We start from the raw sequence: 22,103 nt of genomic DNA, 5'->3' as shown, positions 1-22,103 counted from the left end.
ACTGAAAATTGTACAGCCACTATGGAAAACAGTTTGGAATTTCCTCATATGATCCAGCAATCTTTCTCTTGGATATTTACCCCCAAAGACTTGAATATCCAAAAATATATTTTCACAATGATGTTCATAGCAGCATTATTCACAGTGGCCAGGACATGGAAGCAACCGAAATGCTCTATGATAGATGATTGGCTAAATAAGCTGTGGCACACATATACAATGGAATACTACTCAGCCATAAGAAGAGATGAAATACTGCCATTTGTGACAACATGGATGGACCTCAAGATAATCATGCTAAGCAAAATAAGCCAGACAGAAAAAGTTGAAAACCATATGATATCACTTATATGTGGAATATAAACCTAAAAGCAACAAACGAACAAGAGATTCACGGACATGGACAATAGACTAGTGGTTACCAGAGGGAAGGGGAGAGTGGGGGAGGGGAGAGAGAGAAGGTAGACATAGTAAAGAGGGTCAAATATGTGGTTACAGAAAGAAATCTAACTATGGAAGGTGAACACACAATGCATTATATATATGCCTTACTGTTAAATGTATACCCGAAACTTACTGGATTCCATTAACCAATGTCACCATGAAAACAAACAAGTGAGTGAGACAAGATCTAGGGTTAGTTTGAGGAGTAGAAAGAATACCAAAAGATTAGAAAAGTCGGGGTGAGAGGCAGGTAGTCATGTTGTTATAAAGTGCTGAGGGTGTTGTCAAACAGGTTTGGTTCCCCAAAAGGGATGAGGGCACCAATCTGAGGATCCTTCAGGAAATGTTTCCAAAAGGCCCACGTGGAAATGTGAGAGCCATGTTGAATAGCATTCTTTTGTTTTTAATTTCATTAAATTCATTGGGGTGACATTAGTTAATAAAATTATATAGGTTTCAAATGTATAATTCTATACTAGATCATCTATATATTGCATTGTGCGTTCACCACCCAACATCACATCTCCTTCTGTCACCATGTATTTGACCCCCCTTTACCCATGTCTACTTCCTCTCCCCCCCCACCCCCGTCCCCCTGGTAAACACCATACTGTTTTCTGTGTCTTTGAGTTTTCGTTTGTGTTATTCATTTGTTGCTTTTGGTTTTATAGCTCACATATGAGAGAAATCATATGGTCCTTGACTTTTTCCATCTGACTTATTTCACTTAGCATGATATTCTTGAGATCAAAGTGTCCTTTGATAATGATTGGATAAAGAAGATGTGGTACATATATACAGTGGAATACTGCTCGGCCATAGGAAAAAATGAAATACTGCAACTCGTGACAACATGGATGAATTTTGGGTAGCATTCTGATCAGACCTAGATTCCGTACTCAAGTGTGCCTCCAACTGTTTCTGTTGTCTCTGTATTCAGAAGCAATGTTGTGTTATAGAAAGAGCAAGAGGGCTTTCCAGTCATTCAGACCATGGGTATGTTACTAACATCTGTAAAATGGAAATACGTATTTTACGGTTTTTGTGAGGATTAATTGCTACTTTCTATTTCTTTCAAAATCTGAACCAATCGAGTCTATGGAAATGATATTGAAATCCCTGGTGAGCTGTGTTTGTTATAGAACAGAAAGAGTTCTTCCACGTGGTGCTAGCAGAGCCAAACTCTAAACACCAAGAATTACAGTGGAAAGATACTGGCTATTTTATTGATGAATGGCGCCATCTGGGAGAACAAGAAAACTAATGCTCAAAAGCCCAAGCTCTCCAAAGGTGTGTAGAGTACAGATTATATAGGACAAAGTCATAAGACATTGTGGGTTAGGGGTTCAGAGTCGTACTGGAAGCTGATTGGTCAAAGGTGACATAGGGTAATGAATTATTTCTTCAGGTCTTAAGGACAGTTCTGAGGTCTTCTGTAGAGTCCTTCTTTCTGGTCTTATGGGAAAGGAGCTAGGAGGTCATTCCAATTTAGGACTCAGGACCTGCCACAGGTCCAGACCCTGTGACAATTAGTCAGGTCTGGGCTATTGACTATTGTTGCCTTGGGGGTTGCTGGTTATCCAAGGAAAGGCCAGATCCCTGAGGGGTGTATGTATAGAGACGGATATTATTTCTGGAGCTAGGGTTTAAAACTAAATTTAATAAAAACCATAAGGACCCTTGTTTTCATTTGAACCTCAGGAAAGGGAAATTTGGTTTGCTCCACTGAATACTAGATACTATGATTTCACAAATAAGCATAAGGCTGCCGACCATCCTAGGAAAGGTATTTTTAAAGTCACTCATGTCTCTGAGCTTTCCCAGAACGTTGCTCATGTCTCATTGATAAAACAATATAGTTTCTGTTGTTGCTGTTGTTAAAATATCTTATTAAACCAATAGGCTAGAAGCTTCTGAAGGTATTAGCTGCATTTTTATGTTTTGTTTCTTTGTTCATTTTGCTTTTAGTCTATATCGAAAAGACAATGTTTCTGGCATTTGTAGGTGACCAATGAATCAATGAGCAAATGAAATAGCAAACAATGATTGAACTGTCTTAGAGTGCTTTGAAAATTTCTATGAACTTAGTCGGAGAAAGATTTATTTCTTTTTCTCTGATACTGATGCTTCAGTTTGTTAGATAAAATTTGCAAACCTAATATAAAGAAAGGATTCATTAAAGGGAAATAATGGTATAAAGATTTCGTTCAGTTAAAAAAAAAAAACATCACCAAGGGGCCAAACAAACTCTTTGTCTAAATGAAATTTTCAATACAGTTTTGAAGTGTTCTGGACGTTTAAGAAGATGAAACAGGAACATTTTATGGAGGGCTCTGTTATAAATTATGAAGTTAAAGGTAAATTTCCCAGAGCAGAATTTTTTGGGCCAAAGTCCTTGGCTTAGTGCTAGAGGTTAATGCCTCATGTCAGAGGTTTGGCATCCAGTCTGCACTGGAGCAGAGGGACAGACTGCAGTTGTCCCCAATGAGATTCAGCTAATCTTTCTGTCAAACTGGCACCTGTAAATCCAGGGCATGCAGACAGTTCCAGTTGTGGGGCTTTGGGCTTATGCACTGTAACACTAATGAAAGCGTGTTAATGGCACTGAATGCAATGCCCTGTTCTTAGTTGATGTACTAGGGGCTCTGGTTGTTTGGAGGGGACCGTTGTCCCTCCCTCAAAAGGGAGGCACAATATTTTTAGGTTTTGCTAATGTAAAATTTTAGCTTTTTAAAAACTTTAATTTTGAGATAATTGTATTCACATGCAGTTATGAGAACGAACACAGAGAGTCTACATACTCTTCACCCAGTTTCCCTCACAGCTGGGAATTTGACACTGATACAAATCATCTGCTGCATTCAAATTTCACCAGTTTTCCATGTACTTATCTCTCTGTCTCTTTGTGTGTGTGTGTTTCATTTTACACCAAACAATTCTATCAGAAGTGTAGATTTATGTAACCACCACCAGTCAGGTTACAGAACAATTCCATCACCAGGATCCCTTATATTACTCACTCCTGCCACAGCCGCCAGCCTCCTCACCTACCTTCCTAAATCCTGAAGGGATAGAAAGGGATATATTTTTTTAAATTTTGTCATTTCAATCATGTTATATAAATACAATCATGAAAGTTTTTGAGATTAGCTTTTTCATTGAGCATAATTCCCTAGAGCTGTATCTAGTTTGTTTCTTTTTATTGCTGAGTAGTATGCCATGGCATAGATGTACTACAGTTTGTCTAACCAACACCCAACTAAGGAAATTTATATTGTTTCTAGTTTGAGGCTATTACAAATAGGACAGGTTTTTTTGTGTAGGTTTTTTTTTTTTTTTTTTTTTGCGTTAACATAAATTTTCATTTCTCTGGGATAAATGCCCAAGAGTGCAATTACTGGGTCATATGGTAAGTGCATGTTTAGTTTTGCAAAACAGTGTCATAACTCTTTTTCCAGAGTAGATGTACAATTTGCATATTCAATACGTGAGCAATCTAGTTTCTCTGCATTCTCACATCATTTGGAGTTATCGCTATTTTTCATTTTAGGTGAGCAGAGATATCACACTGTGGGTTTAATTTGTGTTTCCCTAAGGGCTAATAATGTTGAACATATTTTCCTGTGATTATTTTTCATCTGTATATTCTCTTCAGTGAAACACCGTTTCGTGTATTTTGCCCATATTCTAACTGGATTCTTTTTTTTTAAGTTTATTGGGGGTAACATTGGTTACTACAACTATATAATTTTTGGTGTACATTATAATTTAACATCTATATATTCTATTGTGTGATTACCACCCAGAGTCCAGTTTCCTTCAGCTACCATATATTTGATCCCCTGTACTCACTTCACCTTACCCCTATCCCCCTATATTTGACTCCATTTATCCTGTCTACTTCTTCCCTCCTCCCTCACCCCCTACCCTCTGGTAACCACTAGTCCATTGTCCATGTTCCTGAGTCTCTGTTTGTCCTGTTCATTTGTTACTTTCAGTTTTATATTTCACATGTAAGTGATATCATGTGATTTTGAAGTTTTTCAGTCTGGCTTATTTTGCTTAGCATGATTATCTTGCAGTCCATCCAGGTTGTCGCAAATGGCAGTATTTCATCTCTTCTAATGGCTGAGTCATATTCTAATCGGATTCTTTTAATGCGGAGTTTTGAGAGTTATATATTTTGAATATTCATCTCTTGTTGAATATGTGATTTGCAAGTACTTTTTCCAGTTTGTAGTTTGTCTTTCTCTTCATGTTCTATAGTCCTATATTTTATATTTAAATCCATAATATATTTTGAGTAAGTTATTATATAAGTTTTGAGGTTTAGCTTAAATTTTGTTCTGTCCATGTATGTTCAATTTCTCCAGCAACATTTGTTGAAAAAGCTATCTTTACTCTGCCACTACTATACTGTCTTATACACTATAGCTATACAGCTATACAGTATGTCATAAAATTGGGTAGGGTGATTCCTACTACTTTTTTTTTTTCAGTAGTCTTAGCTATTCTAGGTCTTGTGCCTTTCTATAGAAATTTTAGAGTAACCTTATCCATGCCTACAGAAAATCTTGCTAGGATTTTGCTAGGAATTGCATTAATTCATAGATAAATTCAGTGAGAACTGACATATTTACTATATTAAGTCTTTCAATTCATTAAAATTCATTTCAATTCATTTCAATTCTCCATTAATTTGGATATTCTTTGATTTTTTTTCACCAGCATTTTGTAATTTTAAAGATACTGATTTTGTCCATGTTCTGTTAAATTTATACCAAAGTATTTCATTTTATAAAGTATAAGTGGTGCTATGTTTTAAATTTTGGTTTCCATATATTTATCATTACATTTTAGTTTTTTGAGTATTTCTTTGACAGTAGGCTCTCACCTATTGCTTTTCTTTATAATTAGCACTCTCACTTCCAGCAAAATTTCTGTCAATCTTCTTCCATGGGCAGAAACCAGATCATGGTTGTAGGACCTCTGGGCTCTGGTGAGGTTCCTTGAAACATTAAGTGACGTCTAAGGGCATCTGTTACATGTAAATCCTACATGTTCTGTGACAGTCTTTTCTCCTATTCATAGCCATTTTTACTTACTCTGGTATTCATGGCTATTTTATCCATGATAAAAATTCTGATAAATTTGATTTATGAATAGTGTTACCGACTGTCTAGCTTCTCAGCTATGAAAAGGCCTCCGAAATCCTTTAAATAATGTTAACACAACATACTGTATCAAAAAGATGATAATTCAGTTTCTAGGATATTGTAGAATACTAATGAGTAGAATACTAATATATATATAATATATATAATATACACATAATATATAATATAATATATATTACTAATGAGTAGATGACTATATTACTATAATACTAATGAGTAGAATAATAATATATATATTTCCCTTGTGCTTCTAAATGGGCTCATGCAAATAGGAAAAGACAGCTTATTTTTGGTCCTAAAATAGTGAAACAATTTAGTCACCATTGCAGAATATATACTAGTAAGCAGTTAAATAACTAACAGTATCCATAATTCTGTTTTTAGATCTTGTCAACAGCGTTGATGCAAACTTCGTTAAGATTATGGACTATTTGTTAAAAAGTTGTCTGCTCTTTCCCTATTGATTTGTAGGAGTTTTTCATATATCTTGGTTATGACTCATTCGTAGTCTATATATATTACAGATATCTTCTTTCAATCTAAGGCTTTTATTTTCATTTTTTTAACTTTTAAAATTATGCTCATTAATATGTTGCATTTTTATTATATTTATTATAGTCTATATGTTGTTATATTTTGCTTATATATGAATTACTGCAATAGAATACTTAAGAAGCATACTTGTGCATATAAATATTACAATACTCCTTTTGTCTATTATACCAGTCCCAGAGATCTAAATTCCTGAGGCACTTTGCTAATAGTAAAGGGTTTAATTTACCAGAAAGCTCAGTCTAATAATTCTATCCTATTTCAACTATAAGTAATAACATAACAGTCTTTACTCATAAGAACATATTGATTGGGGTCTAGTCTGATAAATGTCAACATATTGGGAGAGTGAGTGGAAGAGCTCGGTGCTCTTTGAAGTTCTCTGATTTTGTAGTACATAGTCATCTTGCACATATACACACTGATATATAGCCATACATCATATCTGAAATCTATATATAAGTGATAGAGTTATAAAAGTGTTTCGATGTGATCTCAATTGTTCAAATGTTGGTATTTCATTTTATCTCATTTAATTTTTCTTCCACTTGGTAACTAACTTCCCAATCTTTTCAAGACAACTTAACTTTCTGTTATTTTATATATATTTGATTTTATCCATCCGTATATATACACACCTGTGTATATGTGTGTGTGTGTGTTTATTGGGACATATGTGTGCACATATACAAATATATAAATCCTTTTATATAATCAGATCTCAAATTCTTTTTGGAATTAGATGTAATATAAGTAAATATAATCAACCCACATATCCTTGGCTTTATTTACTACTCAGGAATATCTTTTGACTACCTTGCTTTCTATAGTTAGTGTGTGTGTGTATTGCAGAAATAATTTGAAAGAGAGCTGATACATATCTAAGAATTTTAGTTCTCTTTATTGGAAGAACAGTAGGTTGAGACATAAACTTTCATAATCACAATCATTCTTGTTGCTGAATAGCAATCCATTATATGAATATGTCACAATATGTTTTATTCTAATATTCATGGATCTTTGGGTAATTTTTAGCTTGGAACTATTATGAATGGTGCTGCTACAAACACGTTTGTCTTGTGGTTTGGATCATATATAGACATTTATGGTGAGCATATACCTAGAAGTAGAATTATTGGGTCTTAGGGTACATATATATGTTCAGCTTTTAGCAATATAGCCAGGTAATGGAAATATTGATTCGCTTCTATACACAGTATATGAGAGGGACTTGTTCTTTTAAAGAAGCTGGGACACTCATTTGTCATAAGTGACTGTAAAAAGATCATGGCCAGATTGATTCCAGTGTTGTTTTTATACTTCTGGATAATTAATCAAATATATTTTAAAATTTATTTCTAAGTTTAGAATATATTTTCACATATCGAAAGGTAGTCTTATTTATTCATATATATGTACACTAAAAAGTATAGACATAAGGTTAAGAATAGAAAACAATAGAAAGTCTAAATTTTATTAGAGCCCTAATTTTGAAATATTTGTAGCCCAAGACATCGGCAGCTTTAAGAAGTTAAAAAGTGGTAACCATTGGGTTTTTTTTTCATTACACTACCACCAAACCAAGACCATGAAAAGCATGGTAGAATTGGTTCTCTCTGTTTTTTAAAGAAAAAACTTCAACTTTGCTTTTGTACATGAGGTTTATTTATAAGAAATTTATCTCTGTAAGTGAAATCCATGAATTTTAACATATAATCTCTCACTGGTGATAGCAGTCTTCTCTTGCTAAATATGACCTTTCAGTTTTAAATAATGGAAGTTAATTTGCTTTGGTTTTATTTCATTACATTGTTCCTGGGTTAATTCCTTGGAGGTTTTGATATCTCCCCAAATTGGCAGACTAACATCCAGACAGCTGTTCTCCCATGGTCCACATGGCTGCCTTGTTATACATTTTTTATTTTTTTAATAAGGTGAGCTTTCTTTTGTTCCCATAAAATGAATGAGAATTGAATTCCTGTAGAGAACTCTACTTCATTTGTTAGCAGTCTCTGAGCTCCTCATTCCCAAGAAAGATTGTAAAAATGTTTTATTTGCAAATGTCACCTGATTCTTTCCATGGATTTTCACTAACTTAATACCAATTCAATTGGGTTGGTGAGGAGAGACTAATTAGCAGTGCCTAACTTAATTGCATCAAAGGAAGCACTGATTTTGAAGAATGTCAGTGGTAGCCTCAGTGCCTATCAAAATGCCATGAATGCATTTATTCCTTTGTCTTAGAAAACAGGGGAATCATCTTAACTTATCAATTATTATTAAAAATGGCTGATACTTTATTACTCCTGATAGAGAATTTTATAGATAATCAATATAATAATTTATTTTAAAGCCGTGAGTGGCCTCAGGAAGGAGCCTTGTTTAGTTCACTAGTTTCAGGCACTTAAAATAAAATTATCCTCATTATCTCCATTTTCACATTAGAAATTTGTTATAGATTGATTAAAAGTGACCAGTCTGTGATCACTGAACCAGGGAGTGGTGGTAGGAGACTACCTTCACTAAGACTAAAGCTCTCCAGCCTTCTGTCTCATTACACTATAAATATAATCTATTTCTGTTTCACATAAAATTGCCTTTTCTCTTTCAAATACAAATGGAAGATTTCAAAGGGGATTATTAAAAACACATAAGATACTCTCATACACTACTAGTTAGGGTCTAATTTGGTAAACCTTTTCTGGGAAACAATTTGAAAGGAGCCTTAAAAATGTTTTATTTTATTTTTATATATTTTTTAAATTTTACCCACTAATTTTACTTCTAAAAAAATTAGTCCTTAAACAATCCAATACAGGTACAGAGTATTCATTATAACTTGATGTATAAAAGGGAAAACCAAAAATCTTAATATCCAATGATAACATAGTGGTTAAATTGTGTTATAATTATACGATGGAATATTATGCAGTGATTCAAATTACATTTTTAAATCAGTAGTTCATGGCATTAAAAATGATTATAATATGATACTGGATGATTATAGCAGGAAATAAAACTTTATGTCTTCAAATTTTATGAAAATGGATATAAATATATAAATACGTATAAAGGATAAAGTTTATTTTCTACTTTTTGGTGTTTTGATTTCCTACATTTTGTATAATGATTGTTAAAATACATTTTTAAGTATATTCGAAGAATAAATAAGAAAGAAGATAAACTTTTTTTTTGATTCTCTCTGATCAACAATTTCCTTAGAGGATCTTGATTCAACTCTTTGATCTCTAATTAAAATATTTAGGCTCACTCTTCTTCTAAGCTTTTGCTAAATTACTAATACCATAATGGATGAAAATGATGGGGATTGACATTTATTAAATGTTCACTCTTTGCTAATATCTAGCTTAAGTCCTTATCATTGATAAACTAAAATTTCCTTTTGGCAAATAGTAATGGGATAAATAAATAATTTGTCAATGAATCCTTGTCTTTATCTATACACTAAACTATACAACACATTTATTGGAGTAGAAATTAAAGCATTTAGAAATGGAAACAAATTTGCAAAGAAATCTAGGCTGTTCTGTGGTGGTGGTGGTGGTGATAGTAGTAATTTCCTAATAAATAAACTCTATTTTGATTAATTGGACCTTAAATGATTTTCAGAAATCAACATTTGTATTTTTACATCATGCAAAGAATGAGAAAGTTTTAGAAAGTGCCAGATATTATATTTTATTCCTGGGTGAATTTCATTGAAGAGCATGGCTTAAAGCCCGGAACTCAAGAGTTTTGGGTTTTGCTAGTAATTTATTGAAAGGCCTTAAGTAAATCACATAACCTTTATGCTATATATTTGTGTTATCTGTAAAATGTGACATTGGACTAGGAACAGTGGTTTTTTTAAGCTGTTCCTGACTGGAAGCTCAAGGTGGGCAGATCCTATGAGAGTTTTTGCTCATGGATCTGGAGAGCCAGGTAGTAGCAAGCATGTAACTAGTGCAAAACCAGCACTCAGTGGCTACGAGTTAAATAAATGACTGAATATGCCCTTGTTCAGCCCTGCCTGGGAGTCTGCCTTTTCATCAGAGCTTTACCCAGCATAATTCTGCTTGTATCAGGTTTATATATTAGGTATAAGGTAATATTTCATTAAAAAACTAAAGAATGATTTTACTGCTGAAATGTAACTATCGTATACTATTATTTTTTTTGAAAAAATACAGATCATACCTCTTACTTTTATTTTCCCCTTCTATAAATACCAAATTCTGTGAAAGAGCTGTGTGTCAATTGAATTTTTGGCAGACCGATGGATGGTCTATGTGTTCATTGATGGATGAATCAGAGGTGACTAGGCAGACAAGGGCTGATGGGATATGCCTATCAAAAGGAACGGCATGTATAAAGGCAGAATCATGAGACAGTATGGCAAGTTTAGAGGTGAGAAATATTGTGTGACTGAATGCAGGGTTGCAGGAAGGTAGTAAGGGATGTGGCTGGAGGTAGCTCCTGTCATAAAGAGCCTCGTATACTTGGTTAGGACTTTAGCTTTACCTGGGGAAGCAAGCCATTGGAAATTTTAAGAAAATGAGATAACATGATCATATTTGTGTCAATCTCCATCACTTTCATATTCTCCAGTTTTACTATTGAGTTTAGATCTTTGGAGTCTGTGGGATATCTGTTAAGATACATCTTGACCTAGGGTTTAATGGAAGTATTATCATAAATTTCAAAAAGTTTTCTTTTCCAAACCATGGTATTCTTTGTCTTTTTAGGGTTGGTTTCAGAATTTTAAAAATGATTCCTTATATATAACCATTGCTCTTCCAAAGAGAAAACTTACTGTCTCAATTAAGAATCTACTTAAATTTATAAGTAGATTCTTAATTGAGAATTAAGTTGATTCTTTATCCCCAACATGAAGTGGGGATAAAGAATCAACTTTGGAAACAAATAAAAGTCACTTTTATCCTAAACATTTTATACTGAAGTATAATTTCATTTGTTTACAACTCTGAGACCCATTAGGGAACCTACCCACAAGAGATTAAATATGACATCCAAGGCAGGGTACATTGAAATTGGGACTAAAGGACCAGCTACTCGAGTCATCTTGAATGATAATTTTATCACTTGAAACTAAATTTTGACTGTGTAAGATATCTACTAGTGCCTTCATTTCCAGAGAAAATAATATTCATATTTCAATAACGGACACACCGTGCAAGCATGTGCACAATCTAGGGATGGAGATACATCTGGGTGTGACTTTGGTTTATTTTAACACTGTTTTAACTTGTCACTTTATGACTTCTGGACTTTAGTATATACAATCAAAATAATAAATGAGTTAGTGTCATAAGTGAAGTGAAACAAAAAAGGAAAAATACACTTAAAATAATAAAAATCTTTTGATATGCTGCTAAACAGAATATTGCTGACATTGGAAGATTTCATTCAGCAGCATGAATCCTGAAAGAAATAATTAAAAGGACATAAAGTGCCTATTACCAAAATGAATCTAAAACAATGAAAATCCTGTAAGGTAAATGGAATAGAAATAGAATGATCCATTTTCTCATTAAGCTCTTCAGTATAATGTTAATGTGTGTGTATTTTTAAATTATTTTTACTTTTTTGCTTTCTGGCACTAATTTTATTTTCAACTTGAGAAAAATAACATTAGCTAGTGCTTGAAATATCTTCAGTTTCATACTGAAATATTTTCTTAATTTGCCTAGAATCTCATCAAAGAGCCAAGATACAGAATTCAGACAGGGGTGGAAAATGAAAAATAGCACATTGCTTTGGTAGTAAGCTAACGCAACAGTACATTTTGTAAGACTACTTATATTCAATAAGGATACTAAAAGCTAGCATTTCTTTAGCCCTTGCCCTGTGCAAGGCTAAACCAGGCTAAGGTCAAGCCCTTTTGTTTAATTCCTTTGATGAATCTGTGAAGAAGCACTATCATCTCATTTCAAGATGAGGTTTAGAGAGGTTAAATAATTTAGAATACAGAGATAATGATAGATTTTGTATACTTTAGGAATAGAAATAGAATGATCCAGACCTGTGTCCTCTTGAGCCTAATCTTTTATGCTATGTCTAAGTCATAAGTAATGCCTTTTAGGCAACACATGCTCCTGTGTCACCCTGGTCATCTGCTGTCATAACATTTTCCTCATTTTATTATAATTCTCTCTTTATACACCTACCGCCCCCTACATCATGATTTATCCTTCTAGTCTTATTTATCCTTCTAGTACCTGAGGTTTAATGCAGTGGCATGCCTATAGTAGAAACTCAGTAAGTGCCCGTTGAATGACTAATGTTGTCAGGAGTCACTAAAAGTTAATATATTAAAGAAAACATTACATTATTATGGAAAACAACTGATGTGGGGGAGAAGTGCCAGTTACTTCTAATGGTTAGGTATCCCTTCCCTCAAAGATGAGATTTTTCAGAAAGTGGATGAGTTGATCGATACTGCCTAAAGGAGTACAAAGGGGTATGAAAAAAAACCCACAGAGATGCTTAAATATGTGAAATAATATATACAGTATCAGGAATGGTTAAGGGAAGGGATACTGAAAGCATAATTTAATTAACGATCTTTACATTAACGATGGGCTTCTAAATAGTGAAGCAACCAACTTTTCATTGATTGTGAGTCCCAAATAAAAGAAAAAATAGGGATATTTTAAGCAGTAGGTAATTTTTTAAAGGTTAAAATGCAATTAGTACAGGAAAGAAAACTATTTTATGTTAAAACAGTATTCAATGTAACTTAATGGGGCAGAAATCAACTTAGACTTCAACAAGAGGGATTGAGAGCTTAGCAAAGAAAAACATTTCTGATTATAAGGAATGTAATATAAGTTTACCAAGTGGGTTGGGGGAAGATTCTAAGGGAGTTTACACATGCGTCTTTAAAGCGGGTGGTACTGACTTCTGTAATCACATCTTGCTCAATGATGCTCTGATTAGATGTGATGATAATGTCCATTTTAATCTGGATCTTTAATTGCCCTGTCTGAAAACTAGAGGCAATAAAAGCTATTTAGCCTAGCTCTTCTAAAGGATGCCTTGAGCTTGAATTCAGCTATTGCCCTCAGCAATCTTTAGGAGTCAAAGACCAGAATGAGCAAGGGCTGCCAGCAAAATGATGTGCCCACTTTGCCTGCATTGACATTTGCAGTTGCTTAAGCCCTTCAGAAGACTGGTGAATACCCTTTTCACTCTGTAGACATGAATTCATTTGTAAAATAAAAAAAAAATCAGAGTGAAAAACACACATCAAGAGTGGAGTTATATCACTACATGACAGCATGTGAAGTTACAACGGTGCTTTTGTTAATTTTGTGTTCTTATAACTGTTTTCTATAAATTCACCTCCAATGTGGAGTAAAGTACATTATCGTGAATTTTAATTTAGTTACAAAAAAATTCTAAAACAGAGACTAAACTAAAATGAATGTTAATGCCCTATTTTAGTTGGCTCTTTGAAGAAACTGTTTTTCTTCTGAGACTTTTTCTAACCACCTTAAGATTATGTTCTTCTATGGAGAGATTTATACCCCTCTCACAGCTTTACTGCATGGTGCTGTATTGTAATAGCTCATATGCTCATCTGCCCATCTCGCTGGATTATTCAGTCCTTGAGGGCAGAGCCGTGTCTTTTAACTTTTCCTTCCTAGTATCTAGTATAATGTTTTGCCAACTTCTTCAATAAATATTTGTTGGATGCCTTTTTGTCTGAAATAGCACCTTTCTTTTTTATTCTCACTTATTCTTCTCTTGCTTCCTTCAGGTCCTCTCCATCTGCCCCAAGGACATGAGAGCTGATATCTGTGTTCATCTAAACCGGAAGGTTTTTAATGAACATCCTGCTTTTCGATTGGCCAGTGATGGGTGTCTGCGCGCCTTGGCAGTGGAGTTCCAGACTATTCACTGTGCTCCCGGGGACCTCATTTACCATGCTGGAGAAAGTGTGGATGCCCTCTGCTTTGTGGTATCAGGATCCTTGGAAGTCATCCAGGATGATGAGGTGGTGGCTATTTTAGGTACTGTGAACTTTCCTAATGTAGTAGCAAATGCGTAACAGTTTTAGAGATTTTGCTTCCCAGGTTTCTTAAGAGAAATTTTCTTTGCTGGGTGACTTTGGAAATTAGGTTACTAATGAGATGATGAATCTTTGAAAACTAGTAATGCTGTTTCAGTGAGGAACATTAGTATTGGTCACAGCTAAATGGGCTGCAGGAAGGTTTGATTGAACTTTCTTTGGCAACAATAGGATAGTATCTTTCAGACTAGAGTTGATCGTAGCCTAAGGTGGCTGTACCACCATGTTGGTAAGTGTGCAAATGGCTTGTGGAATGATTGTCAAGTTAGTAATCTAGAATGTTAGTCTCAGAACCTGTCTAATTCTACACTTTCCTTTAGAGATGAGCAAAGTGAGGCCCAGAAAAGTTTAGTGACTTGCTCAGTTAGTAAATGAGTTAGGGCTTGAATAGGCTTGAATACAGATGATCTTTCTCTAAATCTTTTTGCCTCATCACAGTGGACCTAAGTAGTGAGCTGAAAGTGATGAAGAGATAAATGAATTTGACCCATTATATTGGAGTAATCACAGTGCAAGTTGATTTAGGCTTATAAAACTGGTTTTATTCATTCACAAACCAGGAAAATTATTTGGGCAATAATAAATTCATTCTAAAATTCAGAGACCTGGTAGATAGCTGTCCTAACAAAAAAATGCAGTGACAGTGCAAGTCAATGACAAACAATTTTTTTAATTACATATTTGGGAACAGTGCAATGTATATTGGTGAAAAAGGCTAAGTGATGCTTTAGGTTTTTTTCTGCTCAAATATATTTGCTGCAGGTTCATGAAGTCCACGTAGGTATAAGAGGAAGCAATGATGAGGTCAGAGGAGAATCATCCCTGGTTTTTTCCTCAAGTAAAATAAGTTAGAATTGCAGGATGTCAACTCCATTTTGATCACATTTTTCATGGCGTGTGTCCCATGAAAAATGAGCTCAATTTTAAACTATTGGATTTTTTAGCTACCAAGGTCAACCTACCATAGCTTGAATGCCTCTTATTCTTATAAGTACAAGATTGACTCTTGTAGTTTAGAAACTTCAAAAGCAAAATCCAGCACAAAAATGAGGAACTGATTTCAAAAAGCCACAATATTCTGAAAAAGGCAGAACTGAGAACTGAGAAACAACAACTTTTCATAGGAAAACAGGTTCTGTGAAATTTTTAAGAGAGAAAATGGTTCAGGGTTATAAATGACTGAACACTTGTATTGTTTGTAAACCTTTACTTAACTATTTAGAAGTAATGTTACAGTTATGGTTAAATTTATTTTAGTAGCTATTTTTATTTTTGACTTTTTTTGCAAGAAAAATTTATACAGCATTTTAGAGTTAGCACTGTGGGCGTGTTTAATGCGACTTAGTGTTTGTTCAGCTTGGTTTCCTGAAGTACAAAGGAGTTTATATATAATCCTTCAATAAAGTGTACATTTTGTCAGACCGATCCTTTGTGGTAAAATGAAGCCTGTACACACTGCAACCATTCTTTTTTGCTTAAAGAAGAGAATAAAACACAAGCCCCACACAGGTGTATTTTCTTTTCTTGCATGTCCATGTCAATGGTGAGTGGGAAAACAGATATCGAATATAGTAAAGTGAGTACCATTGCAATAAATTAGCTCAGCTGTGTCCTCACTGTCTTTTGCTTGGCCCCATTTCCTTCATCGTAGCTTTACCTTGGTGACTTCTTTTCTGCAAAGAAGGCTGGAGAAAACCCAGAGTGCAGTGCCTCTGGGCTGGGTCTGCTAAGCTGCAATCATTTGCTCAGTGAGATAGACAAAATGCATTTTCTTTTCCTTTTATAATAAAACGGTAGCCGTTTTTGCCCAGTGACACAGTAAAAATGAACACAGGGCCTCTGGGTACTGGACCAATCTTATCATTTATCTGTCACATTTGATTTCTTTACATGTATGCTTTTTGTTTACCCTTCTCAAAAATTTAGAGACTCTTCATCTCTGAGCTTAATGAGTCAACTTATATGTATACCTCTCTGACAACATTTTGTTTCTTTTTTTTCCATGGGCCTCTAACAAAGATTAGTTCCATCGAAAGGCAGTCAGAGGTTTTTGAAGCAGTGCTGACAGAGGCTGCAAGTGGGCCCAGCAAAACACTGTCCTCTACCAGTCTGTTATTTGGATCAGCAATGACGAGACAGATACAGGGACAAGCTTCTGTGACTGTCCTGGTGTTGCAGCTTCCGCCAATCTGGATTTATAGGAGAAGCAGTCTGAGGAGATTGTATACGAGCAGTGTGGACTCCTGGTAACTTTCTGCAGGAGAGGGAGGGTGATGCTGCAAGCAAGAGCTGACTGCACTACATGCCTCAAAGAGTGCATCTGCTGTGGTCCAGCCCCATCATTGTGTTCACACTTTTGTAGGTTCCACCTCCCAGTCAGCTGAAGCTGAGTGTCCGCTGCCACCTGTGCTTCGCCCAAGGGGCCTAGAACCTCCCGGTAGGGCCTTCCCTATCTGAGCCAGTGCCTTTACTTGCAGATCACTGCACTGGCTCCATTTTGTGACGTCTCACTGTGATTTCCATTGGAAATACATGTTTTCGGACTTTTCTAAATTAAAAACACTTAATGCTCTTAAGCGGGGAAGGGGTTTCTTTAATGCTCAATTGCTTAATGTTTTAAGAAAAGGAGAGAAAATAGTTACTCCTGATATTTTGATGACTTTTCATTCATTTCCTGCTCTTTCTATCCCCCCCCCCATTTTTAGTTGCTTACCTTTGAAATAACTTCAAACTTAATGAAAACTTATAAAAATTATCAGGATGTGAAGTTTGACATATATCTTTAGGTTTTCTACCTTATTAAGTAATTTGAATAGGCCTCCGATGTCATTAGTTATTTTTTTCTCTTCCTGATCTATCCTTGGAGTGAGAGTGGTGTGTTGAAGTTTGTTATTGTTAGTGTGTTTTATTTATATCTTCTTGCATCTTCTGTAGTTTGTGCTTTGTAGTGGTTGTTGCTGTGCCATTTGATATACAGATATTCATCACTGTTATATTTTCATTGTAAATTGTGGTTTCGTGCATTGAAATGTGTCTTTTTTCATCATGTCTAATGATTTTCTTTTCCCTTGTAAGGGTTAAACAGAAACAGTATCCCTCACATCTGAGTACAGCTCAGAAAACTGAGAATTTATTTAAGTTGGTCTGATAGTTGAAATAAGCAGATCTTGCTCACTTTTAACACTGATTCATTTGCTAGTTGAAAGGTAGAGGAAGGTCATTTTAAAATTAATTAAAATCTCTGAATCCAAAAACAGGTACGGTTTCATTCTTTTGGATCCTTGTCTCTAAAGAGCCTCTTGGTGGGTACATAATTCTTTAGTGTGTCAAAAGTGCTAAGGTATTTAATGAATAAGTTCTGAAGCATAACTAATTAATAGAAAGATAAAAAGTGTAGTCAACAAATACCTTCTATTTTAAAACTGAAGGATGGCTTCAAAATGTTTTTCTAAATAGGGCCTATAAAGATAATTGCAGTTCATGTCTTTTTTGAACTTGAAGTTCTTTTAGTTCTTACACCTCCACTTCTTTTTTGACCTTCCCACTTTTTATGAAACACAAAGAGTGCTAAATTAAGTTCATGACACATACATAATATTTCATATTCTTTAATATCTCTTTGCTTTTTAGTTCCTACCCTATAATTACTTAATGTGAACAGATTTATTGGCATAGCTAAAATAGCCAGGTTACTTCTAAGAGCTCAACAAAGTATATTACATCTTTCAGAGACTAAAAAATATCGTTTCCTCACTACCAATAGACTCAGATCCTAAGATATTTTTGTTGAATGCATAGTCTGTCTTTGCTGTGTTTGCTAATTATTGTAATGTTATGATTGAGTGATTAATCTCAGACTATCTGTATCTAAGTATTTTAATTGTAACTTCTAATTCCCAAGAAAACTATGCTTGTTTATGTAGAGTTTGGATGGAGGGGTTAGATATTATTATGGATTGGGGTAATGGGGCATAAGTGAGGAAGGGAAAGACAGAATTAAATAAACTTAACAATGTAAAAAAGGTAAGTTCTAGTACCAGGGTTTAGGTTCTATTTTAATGAGAATCAGTTAATATTTAGAATCAGTCCATCTTTTATAAATATTTGTGTTTTATCAAATAAAACATGAATTGTGGTTCTCAAAATTTAAAATCTGCTTCTTATTTTTATTCCAAAAAGAAAAAAATCTGAGATGCTGAATGAATAATATTTTGCTATTTTCAGAATCTGTGAAAATGTGACTTTTATATTGTGCATAAAATTTCTTCCTGTATACTTGCTATTAGGAGTCAAGTGCTTCACACTTTAAATCCTTAAAAGGGTTTTTCCCAAGCCACAGAAAATTATTTCCTTTTGCATTCACATTTCTGTGTTTTGAGATGCTGAACTATGAGTCAGATAGGTTTCGTCTATGTTTTATGATGTTGAAGAGTTAATTTAGCCATGGCAAACTAGTTTTTGCTTAAAAATTTGTATGTTTGTCTTGTCTTAAACTTTCCAAGTCATGATTACAACATCATTTACCCATGGTTCAAATTATACACTTTAGAGTTCTTCGGTCTTTAGATTTTTGGATAAAGTATTAGTCTTTAAAGACTGATAGTTTAAACTCAACTGCAAACTCTCTCCCCACTATCTTTCAAAAGTAAGTCTTGTGGATTCTACCTACTGGGTGTCTCTTCATCTTGTCGTTAATATCCCTTCCTATGACCACTACTCTTAAAATTTTGGTCCTGGGATGTGGCTGCCATCTGAAAGGCCTATCTGCTTGTAATCTGTCATCAGCTTCAATCTCCAATTCTATGGTATGCTGCCAGTACACTAATCTTTCTAAAATGTAAATCAGCTTCGAGGAGATAAAATGTAACTTCCAGCCTGGCCTGGGAAGCCGTTTAAGCCTGGCCATTTAAGTTCCCCTCCTTTGCAGCCTGATCTGTGCCATTCCTACCCCTACACAGTTTTCACCATATTGACTTGCAGGAAGCTTCCCGAGTACCACCAATTCTCTCTTACTGGTAATCTTTTGTGTGTATGGCTTCCTTGTTTAGAACACCTTTTTTCCTCTTTTTAGTAATCTGTCTCTTGCTTACGCCTCTTCTTTTATTCTTTCCCTTATTACCATAGTGTGGATTAGGCACCTGTGTTTTGGGCTTGCACTGCATGCCTACACAGAGTTCTTAGTCCCTCCCCTTTTATTTTTTACCTGTTTATCTGCCTACTGCATTGTGAATGCTTAAAATGTCTTGCTCATTTTTGTCTCTTTGTCATCTGTGATAGGATCCCTTAAATATGTTCTCAGTAAAGGTTCAGTGAGCCAAATTTGCCAGCACTTTATTTTGCCATTAGGCTATTTTCATAATTGTTTGAGTTCTGCATACCCATGAAACAGACTCTTTGTATCTAAGTATAAACATATGTTATGTTTTGTTGCCATTTCCTTTATGTTTTATTTTGAGATACTACCTTCTGTTTTTCTTTTGTCTAGGTGCTTATAGTAAAATGCATTTGCCTAAGACTCTAGCTTTAGCATAGATCTATTATGGACTGAGAAAACATTTTCCTGCTGTTGATTGGGTACTTTTAACAAGAAAAATAAGAAGGGCTAAATGTTAAATATCTCAAGCCACTCAAAACTCTTTAATAAATCACTCCTTCCTTTGTTCTCCTTTGTTACCTAATTCAAGGGGTTTGTTTTGCCTGCTTGCATCAAAGCCAAAGGAGAAATGGACAGGAGTTGGCAAAAAAAAAAAAAAAAAGAAAAAAGAAAGAAAGAAAGAAAGAAATGTAGTTTACTTAAGGAAGTGGAGCCAAGTCCAGAGACACAGGTGAGCTAGTGCTCACAGACCTGACTGGCTCTCCATGGCCTCTAGAGGATCGATTATATAGGGGGAAACTTAGTCATGGTAGCTAAGGGAGTTAGGGTCATGGGTTCCACTGATGGTCAGGGTTAGGGCAGAAAGCAATTGATGTCCTGATGTCAGTCACAGTGTCATTTTGTCTGGTTTCAAGGGGATGCCTATAGGGTCATTCTGCCTTCATGGGTCTGGAGCTGAAATACGTATGAAGTTAATATGTTACCTTTAGTTTGATTGAAACTTTTTTTTTGTGGTCAGCAGACCTGAGGCTTTGTTCCTACTGATGCAGGATGGGGTGAATTCACCCAAGTGGGGACTCAAGTCCTGTGCCCACTGAGAGCATCCTTGGTCAAAGCAGGAAAGAATTCTAGAGCGAGCCAGAGTTAAAGACAAAGGAAAGTTTTTTTTAGAGAAGGAATAACGCTCCGCAGACAGAGACATGGTCTCCTCTCAAAGTCAGAGAATAAGATCCTGATTATTTAAGGAATTGGATTTATATCTGTTTCTTAGTTTCTATGAAAAATTGCTGATTATAGGGAGTTAAGAATAGAATATACAGTTGAATTGGATTGATCTTTTAACTCGTGCAGGGTACAGCTTAAAGTCTTTGTTTTCCTGTTTTCCTTTTAGGGTACTTGTAAGCATTAAAGGTTTGAGTAACCAGTTGTTGGTACTCTCAGCAGGAATCTTTTGTTTTGTAGATTCCCCATGGTCTGGCCTTATGGCTGATCATCCAGGTTCTGAGTCTAACAGCAGAGTCTGATAGCACGTAGCAGGCTCTAAATTCCACTTGGTTTAATACTTAGTCAATCTGTGTAGTTCTCATACCTCTTTCCTATATTACTAAGACTGTTTGATTCTGACCTAAAGGCTTGATGATTAAGAGAGTGGTCGGGTAGTGTGCAGAAGGATACGGGAAAGAAATTAAGTGAGTAAGCACAAGACCAATTTGAATAGAACAGAAAGAGAAGAGCAAAAGTCACTTTGAAGTAAAGATTTGCACTGTTATGCCATCAGGAACTCCCAGTATCGTGACATAATCTAATTTCTACCGTGGTCATTGACCGTGGGAAGAAAACTTTAAATTATATCGGTGGAAGGGGATTTAGCTTTAATTTCTAGAAGTAGAATTACTTTTGCCATTAAATGGAGTGAGTAGTCTATAAATCAGAATAATTTTATTAGAAAATAAACATTTAAGAGTTTAAAGGGGCTAGAAAAAGAAAAATCATATTTGTAGTTAATAAATGGGTCCCTCCATGTTTAAGTAAAATTTAAATTTTATAGATACATTTTGATTTTTAATATTTTCATATCAAAACTTTTAAAGTATATTTTTGAAAAATATACTTCAGACTCCTTTGAAAGTCTGATTTAGATGCCAAATAGTTATTGAATTCTCATTATTGTATATGCATTATGACATCAAATTCTGTAATTAACTCTGTGAAGAACATACTTACTATAGTCATCTTATAAATGAAAAAAACTGAATATCAGAATATTCCCCCCAGGTCACAGCTAAAAAATTAGTGGTGAGCACAGGATTTGAACCCAAATCTGTCTGACTCGATACCCATTCTTTTAACCATCACATTATAGATGCGATGGTTTCTTAACGGGACTTTTAAAATAGAATTTCAAAATTTTATAACTATTTGGCTTAATCTTGACAGAAAATAGAGTGCCTATTTGTTTTCTTTTATTAAAAAAAAACATATTTTTCTAACAGTACTGTTAAGTACCATTCCAGTGTACATTACAAAAATCTTTCGCAAAACATTACCTGAGTATAAGATGGTAAATCAGCTACTAAGTGTCTAAAAATATGGTCCTCCCCCAAGTGACTGGTTTACCCGCAGGCAGGTTTTAGGAATGGGAACGGCTCAGATTCTGAATCTCATGAGCCCTGGGAACACAAGATGTGGATCTTAAATTCTGTTTATGGGTCTTTCATCTGTGTCCTAGAAGAGTTCAGGG

General features: G+C 34.8%; 1 protein-coding gene across 1 annotated transcript in view; it reads left to right on the top strand.

Annotated features, from left to right (window-relative positions):
- KCNH5 (potassium voltage-gated channel subfamily H member 5) overlaps positions 1 to 22,103 on the top strand; it is a 251,229-nt gene that overhangs the window by 168,174 nt on the left and 60,952 nt on the right. Inside the window, exon 9 of the mRNA XM_016141793.2 lies at positions 13,957 to 14,209. Coding sequence (XP_015997279.1) covers positions 13,957 to 14,209 — 253 coding nt within the window. The remainder of the gene's footprint in view (positions 1 to 13,956; positions 14,210 to 22,103) is intronic.

This window comes from Rousettus aegyptiacus, unplaced genomic scaffold (assembly GCF_014176215.1).
Source record: "Rousettus aegyptiacus isolate mRouAeg1 unplaced genomic scaffold, mRouAeg1.p scaffold_m13_p_3, whole genome shotgun sequence".
NCBI classification, from domain to species: domain Eukaryota; kingdom Metazoa; phylum Chordata; class Mammalia; order Chiroptera; family Pteropodidae; genus Rousettus; species Rousettus aegyptiacus.
The sequence above is the reverse complement of the archived record's forward strand: the minus strand, read 5'-3'. Positions and strand labels throughout refer to the sequence as shown.